Source organism: Colossoma macropomum, unplaced genomic scaffold, assembly GCF_904425465.1.
Source record: "Colossoma macropomum unplaced genomic scaffold, Colossoma_macropomum, whole genome shotgun sequence".
Lineage (NCBI taxonomy): Eukaryota > Metazoa > Chordata > Actinopteri > Characiformes > Serrasalmidae > Colossoma > Colossoma macropomum.
Genome location: NW_023494792.1, coordinates 21633193 through 21659840, shown reverse-complemented (window position 1 = coordinate 21659840; position 26648 = coordinate 21633193). Strand labels below are relative to the sequence as shown.

Here is a 26648-nt window from a genome sequence, read left to right as displayed (position 1 = left end):
ACAGAACCATATACAGCACATTCTCCATCAAGGACCACTACAACATGCAAATAACCCTTTAAGCATGCAAGAGGTTCTTTGAGTGTGCATTATTCTATATAGAACCACCGTCTTTACTGAAGAACCCTTGAAGAGCCATCTTTATTTATGATCTGAGTACTAATCCTGAGTGTACTTGAGTAAAGGGTGTCTTGGCTGCCTGTGCTCTGTGAGAGAGGAAAGCCCCCGAACAGAAATAAAAAACCCCACACTGTGAAGTCTGGAGCTGTAGCTCCGCCTCCTGCTCGAGCCTGTCTCGCGCTCTTTATACGCGTCTCCCTCTGCAGACCTGAGCAGATCAGAGACAGAGAGAGAGAGAGAGACACACACAGAGACAGACACAGAGCCGGCCTGCACAGAGGAGTCCGTAGAGATGATGGCAGCAGTGAAGACCCCGCGGCTCCTCCACCCTCAGCCCCTGCTCTCCCGGTCACGGACCCCCCGCTCTTCGGCCGGAGCTCCGCTCAGCCAGGCCGCTCCGCAGCGGCGGACAGAATGAGGGACACGCGCCGCCGCCGCCGCCGGCTTCGTCGCTGCTTTCTCGGGAAGCAATGACGGTTGAGGTTTTTCTCTCGTTCGTTTGTTGTTGTTTTTTTCCAGCTCATGGCTTCGGTTTTTCGGTGAACTGTTGTTTAGCGGTAGGTCGTAGGCTGCGCGCCGCCCTGTGTGACAGAGATGGTCTGATAGAGTGAGAGGAGGAGAAGAGAAGAGAAAGGTGTCGGCGGTGCGCTCTGAGGGCTCTGAGAGCAAACACAGCCTTTATTTCTGTCCGTTTCTCAGGCTAACTAGCTAATGTGTCTGTGGCGGACTGCAGCGAGGAGGCATGAAATCCAGATAGTGGACACGGGGGGCGTCTTCAGCGCGCAGCGTCTGCTCCAAGTCTGATTTCATAGCCGTGTTAATTAGTTAGCTCTGCGTGTTTAATATGCCTTGTAACATACATGTGGTTTGTAGTGACCGCGTTAGCCCGCACTGCTTGTCCCTCAGCCTAGAGAGTAGCTCTTAGATAGCCTACCGTAGCCGGCTATAGGTAGATTACAGTGGCCTGATATGAGGGAAGCGACAATCATAAAGCCTACATGTTAACATAAATAAACATTTCGTCGTTATTTATTTATTTATTGATATATATATATATATATATATATACTATAATTAGGCCTATTAGTATTATAGCCTATTATTGATATTTTGAAAGAGAAACTAGCTCAGAAAGACATTTAACCGAGGAGGAGGAGGAGGGAGAGGAGGAGGAGGAGGGGGGGTTCTTAATCGATCTCCCCGCTGGTTGGTGATGGATGTCTGTGCCTCCTCGCCTCAGCGGCAGTGCCGCTCTCAGGCCGCAGCGCTTCAGCCCTCAGCGGGCGGACCGAGCGGGGAGCAGCCGCTCTCTGCCTCGCCGCCGTCCCACTCCGCGGAGGGCAGACGGGGCTCCGGCGTGAAGAAACACCACCACAAGCACAACCTGAAGCACCGCTACGAGCTGCTGGAGACGCTGGGGAGGGGCACATACGGCAAAGTGAAGAAGGCCATCGAGAGGCACTCCGGCAGAGAGGTGAGCTCAGCCCCCTTCACCACTCCGTGTTTCTTTACTCTCTGTGTGTCAGTGAAGGCGGTGAGGAGGCGCGCTGAACAGCGGCAGCTGCTGGACGAGGCTAATGTGTTGTGCTTGGCTCGAGCGCCCGTCTCTCCCTCTCGGGAGTTCTCTCGTGCACAACGCGCGCGGCAGGACTCTTGTCAGGATGCGCGCTCGCGCTCCGCGTCTCCAAGGGTCCCATGCACAGCGTTACACATTTGAGCCCCCTAAATGAGTGTACATTATTAGTTCAAATCATCAGCAGTGCTTTTAATTGATTCTTCACTGTTCAGCTGTGCCACCTTGTCTCCACATTCACTGTATACATGTTTACATTATATATACACTATTAAAAATGGTTCCTTAGATTTATGGAGAATATGCTGTAAATGCTTCTGTATAGAACCTTTTTGAAAATGGTTCTATATAGCACCTAAAAGGGTCCTGATATTGTTTCAATATCAAGCTTGTAACAGTAGAGAAGCCCATTTTGGTGCTATATAGCATCCTTTTCAGAAAAGTGCTATATAGAACCATGTACAGCTCATTATCCATCAATCTGAAGAACTCTTTCATAATGCAAGGAACCCTTTAACCATTGAAGATGGCTATTTGATTGTTCCTGGTTCTATATAGATCCATTTTCTTCACTAAATAACCCTTGAAGAACCATCTTTTTTAAGTGTGTACATTTATATATACAATATATATTTGTGCTGTCAAATGACCTAGACATGTAAGCACAACTAACTAAATCACACTCTGTTTGGTTGCACAAACTGAGACTGTACCAATAATAACTGAATGACAGATTTAGGAGCTGCAGCTTATCTAAGAGAGAAGAGATAGCATTGCTTGACTAATGCCTTTGTTTGATCTGTGATCTGTTGTAAGTGGGCAGATACAGTATTCAAGTCATGCTAGATCCATACTTAAAAAAACTGCAAAGAAACAGAACCACTGTGTGCCAACTTGACCAAATAGCCATTTTTTTGATACTCTACTCAAAAAGTAAATGAAGAACAGACATTTGGGGAGCATGTCCTCAGACCCTCTTAGTAAGAGCTTAGTCCCCCCATTCATAGTGACGCCCCTGCATGTAACCATGGATGCGCAGAGCACACGCTGACCTGGGAAAGTGATAGTGCACGCACATGAAGAGCGCACACAGCTGCTCCAAATCCCCGTGATGATGCACCGATGCCTCTAATGGCCTCAATGAAATGCATCATTTGAAAAACCCAGTGCTCCAGTCAGCACGTGTAAAACGCCTTCTCACGGTTAAAGAGTTCAGAGTCCTGCGACATGCCAAGACCATGAGAAACTATAGAGAAGAGCCGTAAGTAAGCTAATATCAGTACCACATGGTCAAAGCATTGCCTCGCCTCATGCGAGTCCCTAAATACACAAATAGCTCCCCTCAGACGTGGACTTCAAGGTTGCTGGTGTTTGGGGTATGTGGGTCAAGCACGGTGTGTCTTGTGCAGTATGTCTGCTTGATGTGGTCATCTGCAAACACAGCAGCTGTCTGGCCATTTGATCAGTAATGAGATTCAGTGCATTGGTTACAGGTTATTTTGATGACCTTCATCACAGTTCCCTAGATTGGCTCCAGCATCTGAAACCCAGGAGGACTTTGTATGGAGAGGGAGGATTTGCACGTGCTGCAGGATCTGACTTCGGAAAAGCCGCCTGCTTGGCTGCACTAGGTGATATTTCCATGTGTGAGGGAGGCCAGGGGGAGAATCCCAGTATGCTTTGTCCAGTGCAATGCGTGTGTAGATGCGTGCGTCAGTGTTACTGCATCTCAGTTCTCAGCATATCCATGTTTAGACACTGCTGCATTTTAACCCATGTGGCAGTACGGCATGCCTATTTGTTGACTTCTCCTCCACACACAGAAAGAAGGTCAAATCCACAAACAGATGCACACATAAATTATCATGAAGTAAACAAAATACAGTACATGCTGATGCTGTAGGATATGTTGGCCACTAAAGTTGCACCACCAGGGCTAGGTTTCCCGAAGCAGCTCACCACAAAGATGAGCAAGTATCACACTGAACACTCTCTCTCCCAGTTAAGGTGATCTAACAATAAGAGGTTTTTTGAAACTGGGTCATCACCTGGTGAATTTTCACATACTCACAAATATCCACCATTAATAACAAAACAACCACTTTTCATTCTCTTTCATTCTGTGATATCTAGAGCCTGTTTTATTGGACATGGAACTAAGTGCTTCAAATCAGATGTGTTGGAATTTGCCAACTATAACGTTAATATTGCTACCATGATAGCTAACGTGGCGGCTAGAGACAGCTTCTATCTTGAACTCTGAGCCTTTCTTCGCAGCTTGCCGTGATGGCTCGCCTATTAAAACATGACCTGTTCAGTGTTCTTTAAGTACTGACGATGTTCACGACATGCCCAGAAAAGCAAATTGTAACATAAAGTGATGTTATTTACAATGACAGCAATAAATATCATATTGCCCACCCTGCTTGGAGTCTTCTAGGGCCTCTGATGTCAGTGACACTGCTTGTTTATAATCTCTGTATAACCTTCACTTAATCAAGTTATCTATAAAATCAGCACAAGACCCAGGGCCTCTTTGATCAGACATGGAGCTAACTACATAAAGTCAGATTTTGCCAGAATTCACAAACTGGAACGTTACTGTTGCCACCATGGTCGCTAACGAGATGGCAAGTGACAACTTTTTTCTAGAACACTGAGGATCGTAGGCTGCCACAATGGCTTAGTTATTAAAGTGCGACTTTCCTGCCAGTGTGGCTGGTAGGATTTTGAAGTGATGTCCTGTCGAGCATATAGTCAGTTTCCAAGAGAGGCAGACACCCCAAGTTCATTCTTCACTGAAAGTTATTTGTAGCTATAAGGCAATATTCAAAAACACAACCGCAGCTTATAGTGAAACCAAAAAACAAGTGGATGTGGGGCAACACCTGAATGTTTTTTAATATGGCAACATGCTTTTTTATTGTAAATTGAATGTTTTTAAACATGTTTTGACCACAAGATTCATTGGATTGGTGGCCCTAGTGTAGTGGCCAGTGCACCCCTGCAATAGAAAAAGGAAAAACAGAGAATAAGAGATAAAGTCATAAAATTGAAAAAAAAAAAATGACATCATGTTTTTAGGTGGAGTGTCACATTCACGAGCCAAACTGCACGCAAACCAGAGCAGCTCTTTCCCCATCTCTCATTTACACACCCAAACCCCATACGCACACAGCATATAGTCATGCACTCAACACATATCTCTGACCATGGGCTGCATTATGTATTAATGAAAGTCTAGTCTATCCCTGTGGGTGGGTGCATGTGGTTAAGAGACCATGAAAGACATGCGTTTCCATGGCAACACGAATCACTGATGTGGTATGTTATGACACTATAGCAATACCAGATCCACTGGGAGCCCTTTAAACTCTTATGGTTGGGTGGGTTGTGTAGTCCTCCCTTTGTTTAAATCACAGCACCACCAGTGCTGTCTGGCACGGAGCAGTGTTTGTTTATACATCACCCACCCCGACAAACACATACACACACTGAGGCTGGGGTATGTTTTCGGGCCTGGTGCCAGAACCAAGTTTGTGTCCGTTTCTCCTCCAGCTGGTGGTACGGGAGTGTATTAATGTTGGATAATGAAACTAAATATAAACTGGAACTCTGAGGACAGATGTACACCAACTCGTCCTTCTCGCCATGGCCTTCTGTGTGTCCTGTTGGCAGTTTTTGCGTTAGGAAACGAATGTGGGCCATGGCAATTAATGACATCTGTAATACACATACACACAGAGTAATGCTTTTACTTTCACATTCATTTGTTTTAGCTTTCACCTTAGTTTTTTCTCAGCCAATGTGTTTAACAGAGTTGATTGTGTTGCCGTACTGTTGCCTGAGGGACCAAAACAAAAATCAAGAGTGTTGTGTGGACTTGTGTGGGTGTGTGTCAGTGTGTGTGCTATTGTCCAGACCAGGAGTTATTTGTTATCACCAGTGCTTACTCACAGTCATACATTCCTGTGTTATCTCTCGTGGGGACAGAGGTTTCTTTAGAGAGCCTCAGCCTAACGGCACTGATAGTCATCCTAGACACTGCAGCCACAAGACAATATAGTGGCAGAGGCTGAGGACTTAAAGGCTCCACCCTGACTACTGCTAATGCGAATCCTTGGAGTTGGGAAAGAGCAGTATGGCAACAATATAACATCACAAAACACCAAGACATTTTCATGATACACGATACATATGTCATTTTTCTAAGGTTTGATAAAATGAAACAGACAAAAGCAGATCCAGTAGAGCCACATTTTAAAAATACTGTCATCAACACAATGACTTTTATTCATCGCTTCACAAATTATGCTGCACTGTATCCAATTAAACAGAATTAATGGTGCTCTCCTTCTACTGAAACAGCTGTTCAGTGTTCTTTAAGTACTACTGTAATCCTCAATATATGTGACAGAATTTATCACCATGGCCCCGTACGACCTCACTGACTGTCATTCATGAGTCACATAAAAAAGTATTGCTTGCAGATATAGTTCAGTAAGGGTGTGCCTACTGCAGAAACACTGTATATGTATAAAGCTTAACGCAACTTGGGATTTTCAACTTTACCTCTTTACCTGGTTGGCCTACAGTGAGTGCACATCATGTTGCAGTAAGTGGAGTGGGTGCAAGCTTTTGCTCAGACTGGTACCATAAGCTCATAACCCCTGACCCACAGGCATGCTGCACAGGCAGATAGAAAAGAGACAGAGACTGTTATGCAACATCCTTACTCTGCATTACTTTAGCAGCTCTCTCTGTGTACATAATGGAAACTGCAGAAAGAAGGTCAAGGAGGTTGTGGAAGAGATACTGAATATGACAGACTGTGGGTTTGCATATTGTCGCTGCTGGAACAAGTTTGTAACTCCATTTCTGTTGGGTTTTTCAAATGAAATTTATTCATTTTTACATAATTTGAAAATGCCAAAAATTACATGGCGAATGAAGCGAAAGAAATGACTCCAAAATGACTTTGAATAAAATCTTGTCAACTTACTTTGAAAGAGAAGAATGTTTTTTTCCTTCTCTTGTAAAGTTTTTTGGAGATATGACATTTTGTTCTGACTGTGATGATATGCCAAAGCGCACAAGTAGATGGTTTATGTACCTTTACAAAACTCCACAAGTATGTCCACACATACACCGATCAGGCATAACATTATGACCACCTCCTTGTTTCTATGCTCATTGTCCATTTTATCAGCTCCACTTACTATATAGGTGCACTTTGTGGTTCTACAATTACAGACTGTAGTCCATCTGTTTCTCTGCATACTTTGTTAGCCCCCTTTTACCCTGTTCTTCAGTGGTCAGGACCCCCATGGACCCTCACAGAGCAGGTACTATTTGGGTGGATCATTCTCAGCACTGCGGTAACACTGATATGGTGGTGGTGTGTTAGTGTGTGTTGTGCTGGTAAAAGTGGATCAGACACAGCAGTGCTGCTGGAGTTTTTAAACACCTCAGTGTCACTGCTGGACTGAGAATAGTCCACCAACCAAAAATATGCAGTCAACAGTGTCCTGTGGGCAGCGTCCTGTGACCACTGATGAAGGACTAGAGGATGACCGACACAAACTGTGCAGCAGCAGATGAGCTATCGTCTCTGACTTTACATCTACAAGGTGGACTGACAAGGTAGGAGTGTCTAATAGAGTGGACAGTGAGTGGACACAGTGTTTAAAAACTCCAGCAGCACTGCTGTGTTTGATCCACTCGTACCAGCACAACACGCACTACTGTTGGTGTACGTGTGTGTTAATGTGTCTAAATGTTGCTCCTATAGTTTAACATGGGGCTCATTCATGCAGACCCTTGTCTGTGATTGTATGCCTTCACTGGTATGCAGACGATGACTGGCTGTGTGTGTAAGAGGCAGAAAGGAAAAGGTTGTGGTGATAGCATGACTGAAGGCAGATAGTGACACATGAAAGGCCATCTTAAACAGGAAATGAAAATGCCGTGGAAAATTAATATCCTGTGTAGGGCTCAAAGGGGAGAAGAGCAGAGCATGGATTGCCATTAGTGCTGATTTAGGACCAAAAACCTCTATCAAAATCATCATCATAACCATTCCTATGCTAAATACAGAGCTTTAAATAGACAGCAAATAACATTAACCTCTAACAACTCTCAGGCTTATCCACTAAGCTATGTCAGACAGAGTTAACTAACTGTAAAAGTACAGAATTAAATTACATACAAAGCATAAACACACACATGCGTGCAGAGATCTACTGATGGACAGCAGAAGCTGGGCTGTGGGGTGCTTAAACAATGGCCCAGAATGGAAGACATAAGGTTTGGATTGCTAGGTGGTGGAGTTACATTAGTTGGCTAGACTTGGATCCTACAAGGAGGGAAAAGGACTGGTGTCCATTAAAGTTCCAAGTCCGGATGTTTTGAGAATTGATTCCTTTTTAGACTGTTCAAGTCGCTGTAGGCACAGCATTTTTCATAGGCCTACTTCTTATAGTGGATTGGTAGCAGACATGACAGTATCTTGATTCTTTTCTGTTTTGAACAGATTTCAGCATGGTCATTATTTATCCAGGAGGCTCAGATTCAATCTCCATTTTCCCATGGAAGAAATATTTTGTCCATGTGTTTAGTTTGTTTAGGTTGACGATGATTATTTCCATCAAAATCCAACATGAGAGTGCCATTATTCCAGTCCCATAATTTTGCCGATTGCTGTATCAAAGTTCACGTCAGGGATTTTGAGTATAATTTCTGCTCTTTTTTCAGGTAATATGGCTTGGATCAGTTGCTACAACTAACCAGCTGGCCTCAGTCATTTCTTTTTGCAGACTGAGGACTTCATATACCAGAGTTCTTTCATTAGGTGCCTAAATGAAAACAAAATACCAAAGAAAGGACTAAACCCATTTTGATAATAGATCTGCTACATAGAGGGCAAAACAGTAGGTGGAACTGGATGCTATTGCCTGGGTTGTGGAACATTTGGTCAAGAAGACTCCAGTCTAGTACCAGATCTGTATCAGATCCAAAATTGTTTTACTCGAGATGGCAGAAATCAAGACTACAGCTCTTTTAGTACAAAAAACCTCCTTGATTATTTTGAAGGGGAAGTGGTGCTATGAGAGCAGTATCCACACTGGGCCCCTCTCTGGTTCTTTCACATTCCTGCACTCTTATTGTGAGGCTGGCAGGAGGCACATACCTGAGCTGTAGATAAACTTCATGAGGTAATGGAAAACAGTTCGCTGTGGCTTACCAATAAAGACCGTAAGATTCTGCAGGATTTCAACTGAGCGTGCAGGGAATGGGCCCCATTTATGTATTTATTTATACTTTTTTATTCCACGTAATCAAGTTTTGAGCCATTCCGGTCGGGTTTCCTTATAGGGATGTGCTGGATAATTTACCTTCGGCTCTGTGTAGCATGTGGTTTTCGTTTCTCGGAGGAAAGCGGCACTCTGGTGCACTGGGCTCCTCCTTTGGCAAACACTACAGTTGTCTGTCTTCCCATCCTATCATTAGAGTAGAAGAGATGATTCACCGACAGACTTGCAGTGAAGACGGATAGGCAGGACTTATACTGTGTCATTAAGTTCCTTACTGTTATAGGGTATGCAGTAAAAGCAAAAAGCTCTGAGCTCTGGGAGGTTTTAAGTTACTATGTTGAAGCTCTGACTTATGATCTGGTGAGTTTGTAAGGACTGAAGAAGAGGTATTAACCGATTAAATGTTCAAATAAGGCACAATAAATAAGGTGGGTGGTTACAAACTCAACAGGCGTAAGGTACAGTGTTTTGGCAAATTTGCATCCTTTTTGTGCCACAGACATGTGCAGCAATGCACTTTTACAGTCAGCTGTGGACTTCTACAAATTCCCATCATTACCTGATTCTTATTCCTCAGTTCAGTGTAGCTATAAGTCCATTAAACAGGCTATATGTTTTTTGGAAAGACACTTGTGGCAAAAAGAAAAAAGAGAACTGAAGAGAAAGTTTCTGTTTCTTCAGAAAACTGAAATAAGACTATTTAGTTATCCAAATATGGATTATTTGGAAGCATTTCCAAGCATTTGGGTTTAAATAGTGGGTTTAAGCTCTGTAAACTGTAGTATCAAATGCATATTGTTTTGGAAAATAACATCCCTTTAGAGAATAGTCAGTTTTTGTTTGACGTAATAAAAATCTCTTGGTTACGATGGTTATATAGGATATCCTTTTTCCATGCAAATGTTTTTAATTCCACTTTACACTGTTCCGTTAGCTCTAAAATTGGGCATGAAACACATGGGTGGGAGTGCGAGATAGGCAGGAAATCCCTGCCGGCACTTCCTTTTCCCGTATATGACATCACCCATCAGTCAGCATGAGTTCTTCCCCTCCACCTTTCTCTCTCAAATGCCAAACAACGTATCTAGATCTTACACAAGTGCGATTCTTAAATTGTCATAGCCTTGAATTCCAGAAGTTCAATGCAGATTGCAGCAACACATTAGCATGCTATAAAAGTTTCTGTTTTTTCACTAGTACTGTAGATTTTTTGGGTGCCTTGCACTGAAGATGAGGACCAACATGTATTGAATATCTAAGAGCAAGCATGCTGTTCTAGTATCAGCTTCCCCATCCATACACATATTTATCAGGATATGAACGACGAAACAGAATCCAGTACCCTGACTCAGAGAAGTTTGATGTGTCTGACTCCAGTATTACCTATTCCCCCAACCTGTCCTCCCCAGCATGCTGGAGGAGAGATTCAATAACATGAGGCTTTCCAGTCTGATTACTCCTGAGAGGTTCTGCTGTAGGTGCACTTCCATCATGTAATTAAGATGCGTTTCTCTAACATATGAAACCACTGTAATGTATTCTGACATTGTATTTACTAAAGAAATATGTCACACTGATCAGAGAGGGCTCAAAACCAATGAGATCATTTTAAAATGATGGAGAACTAGGGCCCTCCCAGCATCACAGGAGATTCACAGGGCCTTAACTTTGTTACACTGCTTGAGTAATATGCTATGGAAGTTCATTTTACATATTATACCCTTATGTTAACATTAGATCATCTAGAAAATCTCTGCTTATCCAAAAGTGGGGAAGCTATATGCTGGAACATGTGGTATGTGTTCTCTACCATGCAATCTGATCCATCTATTAGAGGGGAATCTGTCTTGAGTCCTAGGTCTCAGTGAGAAAGCATTCACCAATCCCTGCTGTCCACAACAGCAGAGTAAAGACACAGAGACAGCCTCTATTACTGCACCCCGTGCCATGCTCTTTCCCAAACAGAACACCTTCATTTTCTCTGAGGAGCTTTGAAAATGACACACTGAATGTCTGAAATGGCTGGGTTTGAAGTGTAGGCATCCCTTTTAGATCTGCGCTTGCTGGATCAGGCACATTCCTCTGTCTCTGAGCTTCAGTTGAGGTTAGACAGGGTGGCTTGAATTTCTTGCCGACTGTTTATTAACTCCTTAAAATCTAAGGATTTATATGTGGGCTCAAACTTTAGTTCCTCACTTTCAGAACTACATAACTTACATATTAGTTTCTAAGTCATTACTGATAATAAGTAGGGATACACAATGATATCAGTATGCTTTAAAAATGTATATCAGCATCAGACAGATATTTCAAACCAACATTTGAAGTAGTAACTGTATTCTGGAAGATCAGTGATGCTGGGCTTCTGTGCTATAATATCTACTTTTTACTAGTTTACTGTAAACCTAACCTTGTAAGCCTTTAAAAATAATCATCTATTTCTTTGTAATGCTAATGCAGATGGATATAGTCAGAATGTTTACGTACCAGCATCAGCATTAAGAGATCTGTACAAGAAAAATATCGGATATCCGCCTTGGCCTACAGTTCCCATATGGGTGCATTTCTAATAATGTATTAAGATTATCTGAATAACAAGCCTGCATTTTATGTAGGAAAAGTTCCATATACACTCCTTAATTTTACACTGCAGTATTTCAAACTAATCTTCATTTAGGCTACACATCTCATAAAAAACGCTTCTGTTATGCACTACTTCACAGCAAACAATACTTTATTGAGTTTTGAATAGAGTGAGATTGAATTAGACATCAAATGTGATTAAAATGTATCAACTTATGTTTACGTTTACAAAAAAAGCTGGAAAGTCAGTATATGTTCTGTTTGATCTAATGAGTTAATAGTACATGGTGACTGACTCTTATGTGGCTTGATGGCAGAGTTATATGCTAAATCTGTTCCTCTGTTTCATCCCTGCAGGTTGCTATAAAGTCAATCAGGAAGGAAAAGATCAAGGATGAACAGGATATGGTTCACATCCGTCGGGAGATTGAGATCATGTCGTCACTCCGACACCCCCACATTATCTCTATTTATGAAGGTTTGTCTGTCTGTCTTCACATTTATTCATTCATAAAACCATCCAATCATCTATCTGTCTGTCCATCCATGCATTCAAATTTTTATTTTTAAGTTTATGTATAACTTATGTTTAGCTTATGTTAGAATCATATATCTATAATTCTTTGCCTCATATTACCTCCACCCACGTGGGCGGAAAATCTTTACCACTGAAGTTGTCTCATAATTTATGACTTCATTTTATTTGTTGTTTTATCATTACTCTGATCTGTCTGCGTGCCAGTTTGTGTGCACCTGGTGTAGTCTGTGGCATGATGGAAAGTTTTAGAGTCAAGATGTCACTGTTAGATCTCAACCGTAGCTCCTTCTGGATGTTATTAATCATCTGTGTGTCTGTGTGTACTTTTGGAAGTGCGTATGTGGTGGAGTGTATGTATGCATTTATGTGTGTGTGTTTGTGTGTGCGTGTGTGTGTGTGTGTGTGTGTGTGTTAAAGGCAGATGTCTGTGTCTTTGTGTGCGCTGAAGTGGGGTGTCTGTGGGCAACTTTCCACACATCTAAGGGGTCTCTTCTTTATTCCTCTCTGTCTTCTTGATCTTGAGGCCAGACATCTGCTGGTGGTTTCAGTCGGAGCAGCTGGGAAGCAGACTCGGCTCTTGGAGGGAGAGGGGCTTTCTCCCTCTCACTTTAATGCACTAAAGCGTCTGTGACTTGGCAATGAATTAAACATTATTTTCCAATGAATAAGTAATGACCTCCTTTTCACAACTAATGAATTACTGATACAGTTCCGTACAGTACAGTTACTCTTTTTTTTCAGTGCGTTAATATGCATATACTTAAGCCAGATGGGTCAGTGTGGGGCTCAGTTAAAAATAAACAAAGGAGTGACTCTGAATAATAGCCAGTGTGTTTCCTCCCTTGGGGCAGTGGTTTGTAATCCTGGTGCTTAAGGTGCCCTGCCCAGCACATTTGAGTGTTTTCCCGGCTCTAACACATTCCCTCTAACTCGGGAAGAACTTGTTAATAGTTGGATTAGGTATTTTAGAGTAGGGAAAATGCCAAAATGGGTAGGACAGGGATGTCCCAGGATCAACATTGGGAACCACTGCATTAGGACATGTGGCCTTCTAGTGGCAGTTTCATTCGTTCCAGGAATTTGCAATCACAGTTCACACAAATTCAACCAGCCCTCACAAAATTTGCAAGAGCTTGCAATTTTGTCCCATCACTGCATTATTTCCACATTAAACATCGAATAAGTGGTTTCATAATTATTAGAAGTGTGAATCTTTTGTGCAACATGCCATTTGCCTTGCAAACTCTGTGCGTGTTTTTGTGTTGCGTTGGGTGGGGTGGGGGCACAATGTAATCAATAATCCTATTAATCCTGATTTTTTTGACAGTAACAAAATATCATATTAATCTCCCTGGACTAGTTCAAAGTCGCACAATGCAATTGGACATCCTTCCAAGTTAAGTTTCAGAGCACTTTTTTTTTCTTTTCCTTGAGAATTTAACAGTGTTAAAATATTTTTAAACCTCAAATCTGTATGTAATGGCTTCTCAGAGTAACTTAAATTACAATCTGTCTCTTGTTTTTATCAGGAACTAACCAGGCTACATTAAAAACACATTTTAAAAGTCTGTCAGGCCCACAGTCATCACAAATTTTGACAGATCCGTTCCAAGCCTCTTCCTAACACAACAAAATGCAAATATATCTGCAAATATTGAGAAAAGCCACTGCAAATGCAGTCTTCAACAGTCACAGTAAAAGCTGTGAGATCCTGGTGGGACTGCAGTTTGCTGCTATCTGTATCTGTGTCCTTTCTCATGTTACTCCCTTTGCAATATGGGTGTTACTGTGCCACGTCGGGCCTGGCCCATACCACATTAGCTGACTTTGCCATTTTCTGCAGATTCTACACAGAGACTGTGTTTATTAAGTGGTGCACATCTGAAGAGGATCTATATTTGCCTCTGCGCGGTGTCGTAATTCAGCCCGTGTTGTGGTTGGCCTGGCTCAGAGTGTCTGAAATGATGATTAGGAGAAAACACCCCTCCAAACAAGCCTCTAGAGTGAGGCCTCCAGTCTGTGCGTGTGCTGCTTCGTCTGCTATCACCACGGCAACCGTTTCTTTTGTGAAAGCTGTGTGGTTTCTGGTGTACCTTGTTAAACTGTGTTTACTGTTGTGGGTTGGCCTTCTACCAAAATAGCGCTGGAAATGTATAGACACAGAGACGTATATCCGGCAACACCCATGTCAGCCATTAAGTGCATGTGTGAGGCAAAGCTGAACCAGATGCGAGTGTGAATGGGCTTTTCCCTGCTAATCGCATCCTAGCCCACTAGCATACACGCATATGCTTGTCACTTAAGGCATAATTTATAAGATAATCTCATTTGTAATGCAGCACCCGCCAAGAGCCACACTCATTCTCTTTTCTGTTCCAAACGTTTGCAAACGTTTTTCTCTTAAGCTGGTAGCTCTGGCTAAAGTTGTACTTTTGGACCAACCTAAAGGTGTCCGGGCGAGCTGGTTGCAGCGCACGCTCTTGTAGAGCTAATTATAGCTCTGCTGCCCAGACTGGAGCTGAGTGTAAGTGTAATGGAGTTTAAAAGGGTTGAGTGACATATGAACAATGCACAGTAATTGCAGCACTGTAAGTAGAGCGGCTGAACAAAGGGGCAGAGTGACGGGCAAGAGGAGCCCAGCAGCCCACTGTTAGCCGAGGTTATGTAATCTGGCTAATTATCCCCCTGTGAAGCTGAGAGAAGTGGGGATAAGGGGTTAGAGGCCATGGCTAATGAACATACACACTGAGACAGCTCAAAAGTCTCCCCATGTCATGCCAGGTCATGGACTGGGAGCACCTCCAGAGACAACGATTCGGTCTCAGTGGAACCACAAAAGATGATTTTAGCACAGGTCAGAGGTAATCAGAATCAGATGGGTGTTTTAAATGGACTTCTAAAGGGATTTTGGAACTTTAGTGTGCCTTTGGCCATGTTTTCATGTCTTTGCAGGGTTAGAGTGTGGGAAACTGGAGAGGAGTCCAGTGGGTACATACTGGACATGTCATTGCACATTCCAGCAAAGTGTTCTTATCCTCGCGCTTTATTGGTGTCATGCCGTTATAGCAACACACTCTGGCCTTAAATAAATAAAAGTTAAGCATGTTTGTGCCATGCATAAAACAGCAATAACCTGTTCAACTCATAAAAAGAAAGGAGAGCTTTGTGTGTCTTAGGTTTATGGAATATTTGTTGCATGGACACCATCACTGATGGAAATAAGAAAAGCATTTAGTTGTGGTACACTTTTAGCAAAAATCGTTTTATATTTTACTAAAACGTGTTCTTTTTGAGGCTGTGTAAAACCAAGGGTTCTCCAACGAAACCATATACAACTAGTTTTCTATCATAGAGAAGAACAACTTGGCCATGCAAAGAGCCGTTTATGCATTCAGTTAGTTATTTGAGTGTTCATGGCTCTATATAGAACTATTGCCCTTACTGAAGAACGTAGTTTTACCTTCTTGATGTTTTGTCCTTGCCAAGTCAAGTATCAGCCATACATTGCATTAAATAATGAAGGACAAAAGGGGTATGTGCAAAAATTGACAAGTGAGTTATTGGGAAACATAAGCAATGCTTTGGCCTTGAATTGTGACCCCTCATCAACATGCAAACAGTTGCTTACAGAAGAGCTGTGGAACTTAACAGCCGCCTGCTATATTCCACAGTGTGGTGCGAAGTGCATGATTTACTGCAAAGGGAACAGTGGCACCGTGTTCTCTTTCCTTCCCTGCCTTCTGTTCCTCTGCTCTCTCTCTTTCCTGTATTTGCACAATCCCCAGAAGGCCCAGCGCTCAGCCTTCCTGCTGAGTAGTTAAAGGAATGGTTTGGCAAAAAATCAAGTTTATACAATTTTCCAAAAAAAAATCTAATTTGCAGTTTTCCCCTTACTCCATTTGTGGTCAATCAGCCAAGAGATGTTTGGTGTCTGACGTTTACATCTTTAATTTGCACTGCAGCTAACAAATAATGGAAATTTGTACTCCACCAATTAGCTGTTGTGTAAACCGCATGCCTAAACGAACACACACTTGCCTCAAGTATTGTGAAGCTGTTAAGTAATCTCAAATAGACTGCCTTATGTGGTTTGCTTATGACATACCTATCTGACCTACAGCATGGCAGAATGGTCTATTTGATCTATAAAAATGGACAAAAGTTTACATAAATTCAGGCTTTAAGGTGGCCACAACTATTGTTTTAACTACTTGATATACTTCTATTTTCAAAATGTTATACAGTGTCATCTGACAGTGACTTTCTGTGTGTTTGTGCCTACAGTGTCATTGGTAAATAGTTACTGTGGTAAATGACAACTAATCGACTGGTAAAAAAGAGTAGCCATGCTACCTCTAGTAGTAAGGGTAAAATCCTGTAAATGTGATTGCTGCAAAGGCATGCATGTGAGGTGGAGTAGGCAGATGTGAGCTTCAGTGGAGTGCCAGGATGTACTTCTTTCCCTGGCCGAGTGACAGGCACAGCCTGTTGGGGCACACCGCTGGGTGGGGTGTTCCTTAAAAGGAGATTTGGGGATTTTTGGGCTTTGACAGAAACAACCGCATTCTGCTGCAGAAATCGCAACGTTTCACTGTAATTTGCTGTGTTTGTTGTCGTTACACCACAAGCTCGTCTATGGCTTTTCCCGAGTCTCATGCTCATTAGTGGTTTTAGTCATGACCCTGTGAACTCTGCGAGCTGCCCAGTCAAAAATATTTACTTTCTCTTTATTTTCTGAATGTCTGTTGGATGTTGAGAATCTATTATTTTTTCATTTTTGTTTCAACCTCAGTGAACTTGGGAGGTTGAGAGAGTTTTATTTTTGACTAGAGCACTTCTTTTGAAATTGCTACCTCTGTGGCTGTGCTTCTCTTCATCTGAACATTTGTCATATATTCTGCACCATGTATTTATTACATGACATGCTGTGTGGACACATCCACAGAAATACAGAGCGGGTAGATCAGAGGTTTTATTTAGGCGAATACGGTTTGCAGACTGTTTTCACTGAAGTATCTTCTATCTGTTTTGTGTTACAGTGTTCGAGAATAAGGACAAGATTGTGATCGTGATGGAGTATGCCAGTAAGGGGGAGCTGTATGACTACATCAGTGAGCGTCGGCGTTTGACAGAGAGAGAGACACGACACTTCTTCAGACAGATTGTCTCTGCTGTGCACTACTGCCACAAGGTACCATTCTGTTTCTTTTGCTATTATAGATTTCCTCTACCTTCCCTCTGCTCCTTCCTCTGTCTTCTCTTGGGCTCGGCTATCCCTCCAACCAGCCCTGTGACCTTTTTTGTATACTCGTTCGTAGCAGCACGTGAAGTTATTTAATAAGACTCTGGGATACACACAGAATACGTCACTATTGCGAGCATGTTGTCTTTGGCCCACTTGCGTTTAGGAGGAATCTCCAAATGACAGCCTGATGGGAAGCAGCTTTCCATCTTGAGTTGTGCGTTTAGCCATTCAGCTTAGCTTTCAGCGGAGTAATACGCTAACCTGTCACAGAGCATGTACTCATTTGGTGGGCTGCCCGAAGCGAGAGAGAATTGAGCAGGCCACACATACTGCAAACATTCTGCCTGTAAGCACTCTCTGGGATCTTTCCACTTTTGTCTTTCTGTCCAGTCTTTCATTATTGTTCCCCTCCATGGATCAGATCTCTCCCCGGTTTCCACTGTGCGCATAGGGTAAGACCTCCAGCAGCGGCTCCATCCCCCTGCTGCGTTCACTTCGGAGCCAGGTCCCACACAAATTCAGCGCTGGGTGGGCTGCACTATTGACATCTTCTCCACAGCTGAGAGGCAGATGATGTCATTTCCCTGGCTGGAGAAGCTCACTGGTGACCTTTGGTGACTAGGGTGGGACTGAGTCACTATCATCACTCTGGGCATCAGCACTGGCACATTCGTGTTTGCAGGCTGGGTTGAGATGACACACGATGTACCATGCTTAGCTGTCGTCTCTTGGCCCATCTGCTCGGGTCAGAAGCATGCAGAACATGTGTTTTCCCATTCATGCCGTCCAAGTTGGAAGTGCATGGTGCATAGCCACATCGCTAATGAACTCAACTGCGACGGAACTCGCGATCCTAATCTCGAACGGCTGTGCTTCTGGCCCTGCTTCCCACATGTTAATTGCTGCTTTAAAAGAAACGCTAATGACACAGCCGGGTTTTAATCCAGAGCTGGTGTGAGAACATAACTCGCTCTAGTCTGTAATTACAGATGTGTGTTTACGGCACAGATGTTAGTTGGTTGATCTCGATATGTTGCCTATGACCTCAGTAAATATAATAACGTGGTATTGTCCAAGGAGGTTGTAATATTTACGTAGCTACATACTTTAGCTGTTAGAACATCGAATAATCCCTCATTATCTTTGCCTGTGGCTCTTATGCAGGACTCCTTATAGCTGGGTAATGGAAGGTTAAGGGTTCAAAAACTTGGCTATGAACCAAGAGATCATGGTTTAATCCCAGCTTTTAAAATCTGCTACTGTCATTGTGCTCTGGAGCAAGGCACTTAAGACCAGGTTTATCCAGGAGGGAGTGCCTTTATAGATACCATTCAAAAGACCCTTTGAGCAAAAGCATCAGTGACAAGGTTAAAACTATAACCTGGTTTATGGTTTTTATCTGTTCCAGAATGGAGTGGTGCATAGGGATCTGAAACTGGAAAATGTGCTACTGGATGAGAACTGTAATATAAAGGTGAGACAATGTTGGTTAATTTTCAATTCATAATTGTTACATTTTATGTTACAGAATTCACTCTTGTGTGAAATATACCTGTATATCTGTCTTATGAAAACAATAATACAGCATCATAATGACTAGGATGTCTCGCTACACTGATGAGCAGTGCAAGTAACAATATATCTGTCTGAGCAGATTGCTGACTTTGGCCTGTCCAACCTGTACCATAAGGACAAGCTCTTGCAGACGTTCTGTGGCAGCCCGCTGTATGCGTCTCCAGAAATTGTCAATGGAAGACCTTATCGGGGCCCTGAGGTAAGAAATTTACATTTACATTACATTCATGTATATTATTTGACAGATGCTTTTATCCAAAGCAAAGTAAGGCAAATACAATCCACGCAAAATCCGTCTTCTATGAAAGGATAAAATGATACATGCTTTACTCTACTGCCTTCATAGTGCAGATGCATATTGAGGGCAGTATAATGACTTTTGACTCACTTTGTGATTAACTAAAAATGTAGTTTAAGCCATATGTTACTTGTATGGTAAATCACTGGAGAGAGCATCACTAATCTCCAGGCTGTTCCTCTCGGGGTGTGTGTGTGATGAGGCAGACAGAGAGAGTTACGGGGGCATTAAGCTGCCCCTTGATAGGATTATCCAGCCCCCAGATCGGACCCACAAAGCAGACCCACGATCTAAGATCAGCCTTTTAGCCTTCGAGCCTCATAGCTCTAGTAACTCTTCTAGTTGATGTTCCACAATCAGCCACAGTCCTCCAGCGCTGATCTAAAATCAGCTACATCCTCTCCCTTAACTTCTGGGGATGCGTAGTGAATCTCAGACAGCTAATCAGGAGATGAGAGTTCCCTCTTACTTGTGGATGATGAGCGTCATCATGTGCTAAAAGCTAAGACTGATTTGAAAAGAGCACTTCAGCATGGAGATGCTTTGTGAGGACTTTGAAGTTTTTATGATTGCTGCTGCCTGGATACGTCCTTACGAAGGCATTCAAATGAGTTCCACAGGCAAGGAAGTTAAAAATGGTTGTTTTCAAGAGCATTTCTCTCTGTCTGTATTTCTGCCTTGCACTTTTTGTGGTAGCTAGAAAGAGAGAGAAAGAGAGAAGAGAGAGCACGACTCCAGTTAAACGCTTTCTACCCTGTTTACAAAGCAATTGTTAGGCGTTCCCAAAATGCCAGAATGTGGCAGTTCAGTGTTCTATAACAAGTTCAGTCCATATTTTTAGACCCAAAAGCAGAGGCTTTCAATTTGCTTTAATTTGCTGCAATTTTCCTACGGGTACAAAAAAAAATACTGCAACTCGGAGATTGTAATCAAAATTACGGTACTCTTATGGGAAAAGCCACAAATTACAGTCAGCAAAGGGGAATAAATAGCACACACAATGGCTGTGTCACCTTGTCGTGATCAGAATCTCTCCATACTCTGACTGATGAGAGGAAGGCCTTGAGCAAAACAATTTGTGAGGAAGTCTAATCACTCAAGACTTACTATCTGATTTCCTCTGACCCGACACCCACGCTGGGCCTGGCAAGCCATCAACAGATGATTTGTTTAATGAGCAGATTTTGCCTATAAGAGAGTGGAAAGGTTTGGAGTTCTTCGAGGTATCTCAAGTCTGCCCTCAATGTTAGATTTGCCTCTATTAGCATTTTTTTATCTTTTATTTACGCTTCCTCGTTCCTTTATCGTAGCTGTAGGCCTTATGTAAGTTGCCTTGTGTGTGCTGAGAGAGTGAGCTTGCATAACAGGAGGTCCAAAAAGCAGGAGGAAATGGCTGATAGCATGAGTGGTGTTTATCTGAGAAGTGCACAGAATTACTGCACACTTGGTTGTCTGGTTGTCACAGCAGAAAAGGACAAGAGTGTTACTGTACCTCAACCACCATGCCAAAAGCGAAAAAAGCTTAAATACACCACGTGGATTGGTGTAATAATAAATCCTGATTGTGTCTATGACAACAACTTCCACCAGGAAGACCTGGTCAGAGCAATTCTCTCCCCTCGTGTGATATCTGATCTTTAGAGTGCCTCTCTTAAGCAGTGCGGAATGTGGATTTTGTTCTGCAGTCTTTTATACTGCTTATTGTCCAGAGTCAGCAGATGCCAGTGTTATCTCTTCCCTGCAGGTGGACAGCTGGGCACTGGGAGTGCTGCTCTATACTCTGGTCTATGGTACGATGCCATTTGATGGGGGAGATCACAAGAACCTCATCCGCCAAATCAGCAATGGAGAATACAGAGAACCCACTCAGTCATCAGGTACAGGGCTGTTGTTTGAGGAACCGTTTTATCTGTTGCAGCCTAAAAAGACTGGCAAGATGTGATTGGGATGGGAGTCCAAAATGAAATATATATGATTGAAAGGGCTGAAAGCTATTTATCATTTAACCCCTTAAAAGGCCAGGGCCCACCGGCAGGCCTAAAGTTTTAATACCCTCTTCTATACCCTAAGAATAGTTCACCCAGTTTGCACTGATGTCCCTGTAGTTACTGACTAATAAGCCTTAGTATGTAATAAGCCTGGAATATTATAAGTTTAAAAAATAATGAGACATATTTATGGTTGTGGTACAGCTTTTTTTTTTCTTCTGTGTTACTTGGATTCCGTCATAAATGAACTCATAAATGCATGGGTGTTTTCATCAACCATTTGTCCATATTTGGGTCTAGCAACCTAGCATTTTGACTCAAAACCACTATAATAGTGTAAATCTGTCAAAGTATTTTATTCACGACAATAAAATTAATAAATATTTTGTCATACTTTGATATTTGGTTTGTGGTTTGTGCAGAAAAAAATGAATGAAGTGAGGGAGGGGGTAAGCAACCCAGGGTTTGCCTTTAAAGTTTAATTAGATGCTAAATGAGTAACTTACAGATGTGATATTATCATGACATTTACATAATGTCTAAAGTGTTACAAAGCAGTTTATCGTTTCAAAGATGATGACATATATTTATGGTTTTGGTGTTGCCTTTGTTTGAGCACCTTACATGCTGAGTGGTTTCAGTGTACAATTAATATATATGATAAAATGACAATTATCCTAAAGCGCACATAACTGCATGTTTTTTCAGATGCGCGTGGTCTGATTCGCTGGATGCTGATGGTGAACCCAGACAGACGGGCTACGGTGGAGGACATTGCAAATCACTGGTGGGTGAACTGGGGATGGAAGAGCAGTGTGTGTGACTGCGAGACCCAACGTGACACTGGCTCCCCCATGCTGGCTCGCCTCATCGACTGGCAGAGTCGGACAGAGCCACGAGCAGCCAAAGGCGCCCGGCCTGAACCGCTCCTACTGGTCCGCCAGCGGCTGAAGAAATCCAAGAAGGAGAACGATGGAGGGATGCCCCATTGTAAAGGCGATGACAACCTGGGCCTAAAGAGACCTAAAGGAATCCTGAAGACACGGCCTTCGGATGAGCAGCGCTCTCCCAGCCTGGAGGACATCGAGCTGGTGCCTGCGACGAAAGAAGCAGAGAAGGAGTCGGGATCTGCTGCTGGCCGAGAAGAAGAGGAGCCCACACTGACAGGAGGCTCTCCAGCAAAGATGGTGCCTGTCTTGCCTAAGAAGGGTATCCTGAAGAACAATCAGCAACGGGAATCAGGGTACTATTCTTCTCCAGAGCGCAGCGAGTCCTCCGACCTGTTAGGTGGCAGCATAACTCCACTCGTTGCCAGCTCACCACCGAAACGTGCCGTAGGTAGGAAGGGCATTCTGAAGCGTAATGGCAAATTCTCCACCTACAGCGCCATGCCTTCCATGAGCGTTCTCGGGGAGCCGCCGTCCGCCGATTCGGGGTTGTCACGCAGCCAGAGCCGCCCGTCCAGCATCGTGGGTGAAGACAGCAGCGTCCTAACCAACAGCTCCTTCAGTGGAGTGGACTGGCCTCCCATCGCCCCGCGGCCCAACATCAGAGGCTGCGTGTCTGCGGAGAACCTGCTCCAGCTGGCCAACTTCAAAGGGCTCCAAACGGCTCCACCCCTGCACGGAGGGAAATTCGGACGAGCCGCTCCAGGGCAGGGCTCTCCTGGGGACAACAGCAGCTTCTCCCTGCTGGGAGACCTGGACGACATGACTCAGGTGTACCAGCAGGCCCTGGACATAAGCAGCAACCTGTCGTAGAGAGATAGAAGACAGAAAGAGAGAGGAGGCAGAGAGGGACGCGTGTGGATGTGTTTGCTTCGTGTATCTCTGACGACCAGTGTGATGCTGGGATAATCTGATCAGGAAGCTGACCTTATTGAATTGGGTTTATACTCTACCAAACACATACAATCACACCAGTGCCAGCTTAGTAAAGTAAGTCTCCAATAGGTAAAGTGATAGGTAAAGTTAGTTACTCCTGTCTGCCGTCAATCTTCACGAAGACCAGTGCTGAGTTCAAATGTTTACATGTTAAGGCAAAAGTTGAGTTAGAATCACACATAGACACCACACAGTGGAAGGCTCTTAAAACAAAAAAAGAGCCAAGCTGAGTTTACAAAAGCACCTTAAAACTCACATAGAGCACATGTTGTGATCTTTACTTCCTGTAAAAAAAAGAAAAAGAAAACCAGGGTCTTGCTCATAAAGAACTGTCAGTGTCATTTATTTATTAATATTTTGCGTAGTTAGCGATACAGAACTGGTGTGGTCTGGCTGTACTGGAAGAGTGGGAATCTCAATCTCTCCTTTAACTCAAACGGAACTGACATATATAATTATTATGCTATTTAATTAGTTATTAATCATTAAGACTTCATACATGAGACATGAGGCCTCATATATATCATGACAAATTCTTACTGGTCTTATATCTAGACTCATATGTATGGGAATATATGTAGGAAGTGCCTTTTTTTAATTCATATGGAATTATGTATGTCATTTCCTTAAAGTGGAGAGAGATACCGGGTGGAGCCATCACCAGATGTGCTGTTGTGTATTGTATTGAATGTTGAGAGACCCAGGACCTCAAAGTGCAAAGCCTTTTCTACAGGCACATTTACCCACCACGTCTTAGAGGTTACTATTAGCTGAAGAAATGAAACCTCTGGTTTTTCAGTCACTGTTGTGTGATGAGGGTTTTTTGTTCCACGCTTTACTTAAAGGTTGACGATTCGATGGCAGGTGCTGATCCTACATGAAGATGAAAGGGCAGCTTCTAAAGCTGCTAACCCATTCTGACCTCTCTGAATCCTTCACACAGTGACTTTGTTTCTGTCTATTCTGCTGCCTAGCCTAAGGTTTTATCCTCAAAGGCTTTAAAAGGCCTGTCCGTGTCTGACTGACTCTTAGAAGAGTGCTTGTGTATTGTTTTTCCTCTCTGGGTTTTTGCCTGTGTGGTTTCTTGATTGAACTGAATTGCTTTTTAAGCCCTCTGGACATCTTCACCTTAGCAGGCAGTTTTTTCTTTGTTTTTTGTTTTTTTAAACACAAGGTAGCACTTTCAGACGCACTCTCAGTTCCCAGGAATGTAACAGGCTAAAACAGGCAGTTTAGATATTTCCACTGTTTTTCCTGGAGAGCTGAAGTCACTCATTGTTTATATCTACTTATGTCCACGCAGAAAAGCACAGCTTACTGATTGACCAGTATGGAGAGTAACTGATCACAGTACGTGAACTCATTTTATCACTCAGTTTGCCGTGAGCTCTGGAGCACTGACCCCATGGAGGACTTAAAAAAAAGGAGGTAAACATAATTGTTTTCAAAACAGTGGTGATCCAGCAAATTCCAAAGGCTCTTTGCAGTGGCATGTTTGTACTAGATCTTGTTTGAATGTAGAGACACTTTGCTGCAATACATACTTAAATGAGTGGGGCCTTCACTTTTACCATTGCTCTTAACTAGAATAGTGTTAGTGTGGTTGTTAGCTTTAGCCTTAACATTGTACTGAGATTCTGTAGAATTTGTTGTAGAAGGTATGTGAGTGTAGATGTTGGGCAGATTTAGAGGGATTTAGAAAATGACGTTAATAGTGGTAGGTACGAATGGTAGGTGCAATACCTTTCCAGTAAGTGGGTTTTGTGAATGATATACTGGAAATAGGTGGCAGCTGTTTTATACCGCTGTACATTGAGAAAGATGTTTGTAAGTCTTAGCATGATGAGGTAGGTAGAAATTAAGAAAGTAAATGGGAAGTGTTTTGGTTTTTTTTGTAGATCTAGAAGTCTGAAAGAGAAAGTTCTTGTGAATGAGCCAGCATTGTTTCACATGGCGGAGATTGTTCCTCAGTTCCTGTTTGTTCACCCCCAGCTAAGGCCCATCATCATCTCTAACAATTAATTGCAGGAGGACAGCTGAAATAGATCAATCTCCAAAACCACAATTCAGTTTCAGTCCCCAAAACAACAAACTAACTGACATCTGTGGGACATATGAAGGCAGTTTGTGCAACAGAGGTCCTGGGTACAGAGAAAAATGAGACACCCTTTGTGTATCGTATTGTATTGCATTTTTTGTATTGCATTGTATTGTCAACTGGATTCACAGTGAAGAAATTATACTATGTTAGTATTTCGTTTTATTATGCTTCAGTTTTTGATTCTCCAAAATATTGAACCTTTATCATTTTATTTTATTTTATTTTATTTTATTTTATTTTATTTTATTTTATTTCATGGCAGAAATATGGATGTGGTAGTCACTAATCTAACCGGGGCCGAAATATCTGAAACGTCTCATAGTACGAGTGCTAGTCTGACACCTTGTCCCTGTTCATATACAGTAATTAAGTTTACTACTGTATGAGGCAAACACTGATCCTAAAGCATTCATACTCTGATGCCTACAGCCCCCTCGTCCTAGTGCTGACCAATGCACAGCTGAGCTGATAGTGGACAGTGTTTAACAGCCGAGTGGAGGTACTCTAAGCTAGGTGAATTCCCACTGATACAACAGGCAAATTTCAGCAGCTCCTTCATTCTGGAGCTACTATTCCAAAGATGCCAGAATCCACCTTAAGTGGTCTAATCCCACATCGAGGTTCAGTTCAGGCTTATTGGTCTCCATTGCTGATGAACTCTGAGCACACTGTAAATCGCCCTAAAGTGCCATTGTGCTGTCACGGTCGGTCAGCACACAGTTCACCTTCACCACAGAGTGGTAGCAAAGAAAGGACGATCATGAAGCCACACATGAATAGATGAATTGATGAGCTGCAAACATGCTTTCTGCCAAACTGGAATTAACTGGTGCATATCTGTTAGTTAGCAGAAAGTCTACTTATAGGAAAACTTGACTGGATATTGTTATTGACAATAAAAAGATAGTATTATTATGTTATTTAAGTATTATTTTTTTGATTATTTTTGTTACGATTCATTACTATTGTTGGCCAAAGCCACAATAATCATTTTCTTTTTGGCCTTATTGATTTAAAAAACCTGGACTGCCGAGGTGGTTTTTGTTTCAGTGCCTTTGCTATCTTTTATGATCATGTTTAATTTTTTGATAATGATAACAGTTGTGTTTTTATACTCTATTTATTGGTGGTGAAGCCATTTTGCTTGATGTAACGCCACTCTATGCCTCGCCTAAGACTGTGTGGGAGTGAATGTATTTAGATGTGAGTCGTAATGACATGGAGAGAGAGAGAGAGAGAGAGAGAGAGAGAGAGAGCATGGGCTGCAGTTACATCATTGTGTTATACAGGCTTTGGTTGACTGTTTGTTTGAGGCGCTGATGCTTGTGTTTAGATGGTAAAGCTGAAAGTGGTAAGTGGTCAGCATCTCTTATGTATGGCAAAACCAAGCCACTGTAAAACCAGCTCAATAAATGGATCATTTCAAAGCAG

At 42.7% G+C, this 26648-nt stretch overlaps 1 protein-coding gene across 1 annotated transcript; it reads left to right on the top strand.

Annotated features, from left to right (window-relative positions):
* The first annotated feature begins 340 nt into the window (after positions 1-340).
* nuak1b (NUAK family, SNF1-like kinase, 1b) lies at positions 341-26648 on the top strand. The gene is made up of 7 exons (XM_036576546.1): positions 341-1594; positions 11947-12067; positions 17167-17318; positions 18781-18846; positions 19027-19146; positions 20990-21122; positions 21942-26648. The coding sequence occupies exons 1-7, from the start codon at positions 1334-1336 to the stop codon at positions 22991-22993; spliced, it is 1905 nt and encodes a 634-aa protein (XP_036432439.1). The 5' UTR covers positions 341-1333; the 3' UTR covers positions 22994-26648.

Excerpts from the sequence above, each read along its gene's own strand:
- nuak1b (XM_036576546.1), top strand. The coding sequence starts at position 1,334 with ATGGATGTCTGTGCCTCCTCGCCTCAGCGGCAGTGCCGCTCTCAGGCC. Across the intron at positions 12,068-17,166 it reads CATTATCTCTATTTATGAAG|TGTTCGAGAATAAGGACAAG; the intron begins GTTTGTCTGTCT and ends TTTGTGTTACAG. Across the intron at positions 19,147-20,989 it reads GACCTTATCGGGGCCCTGAG|GTGGACAGCTGGGCACTGGG; the intron begins GTAAGAAATTTA and ends TCTTCCCTGCAG.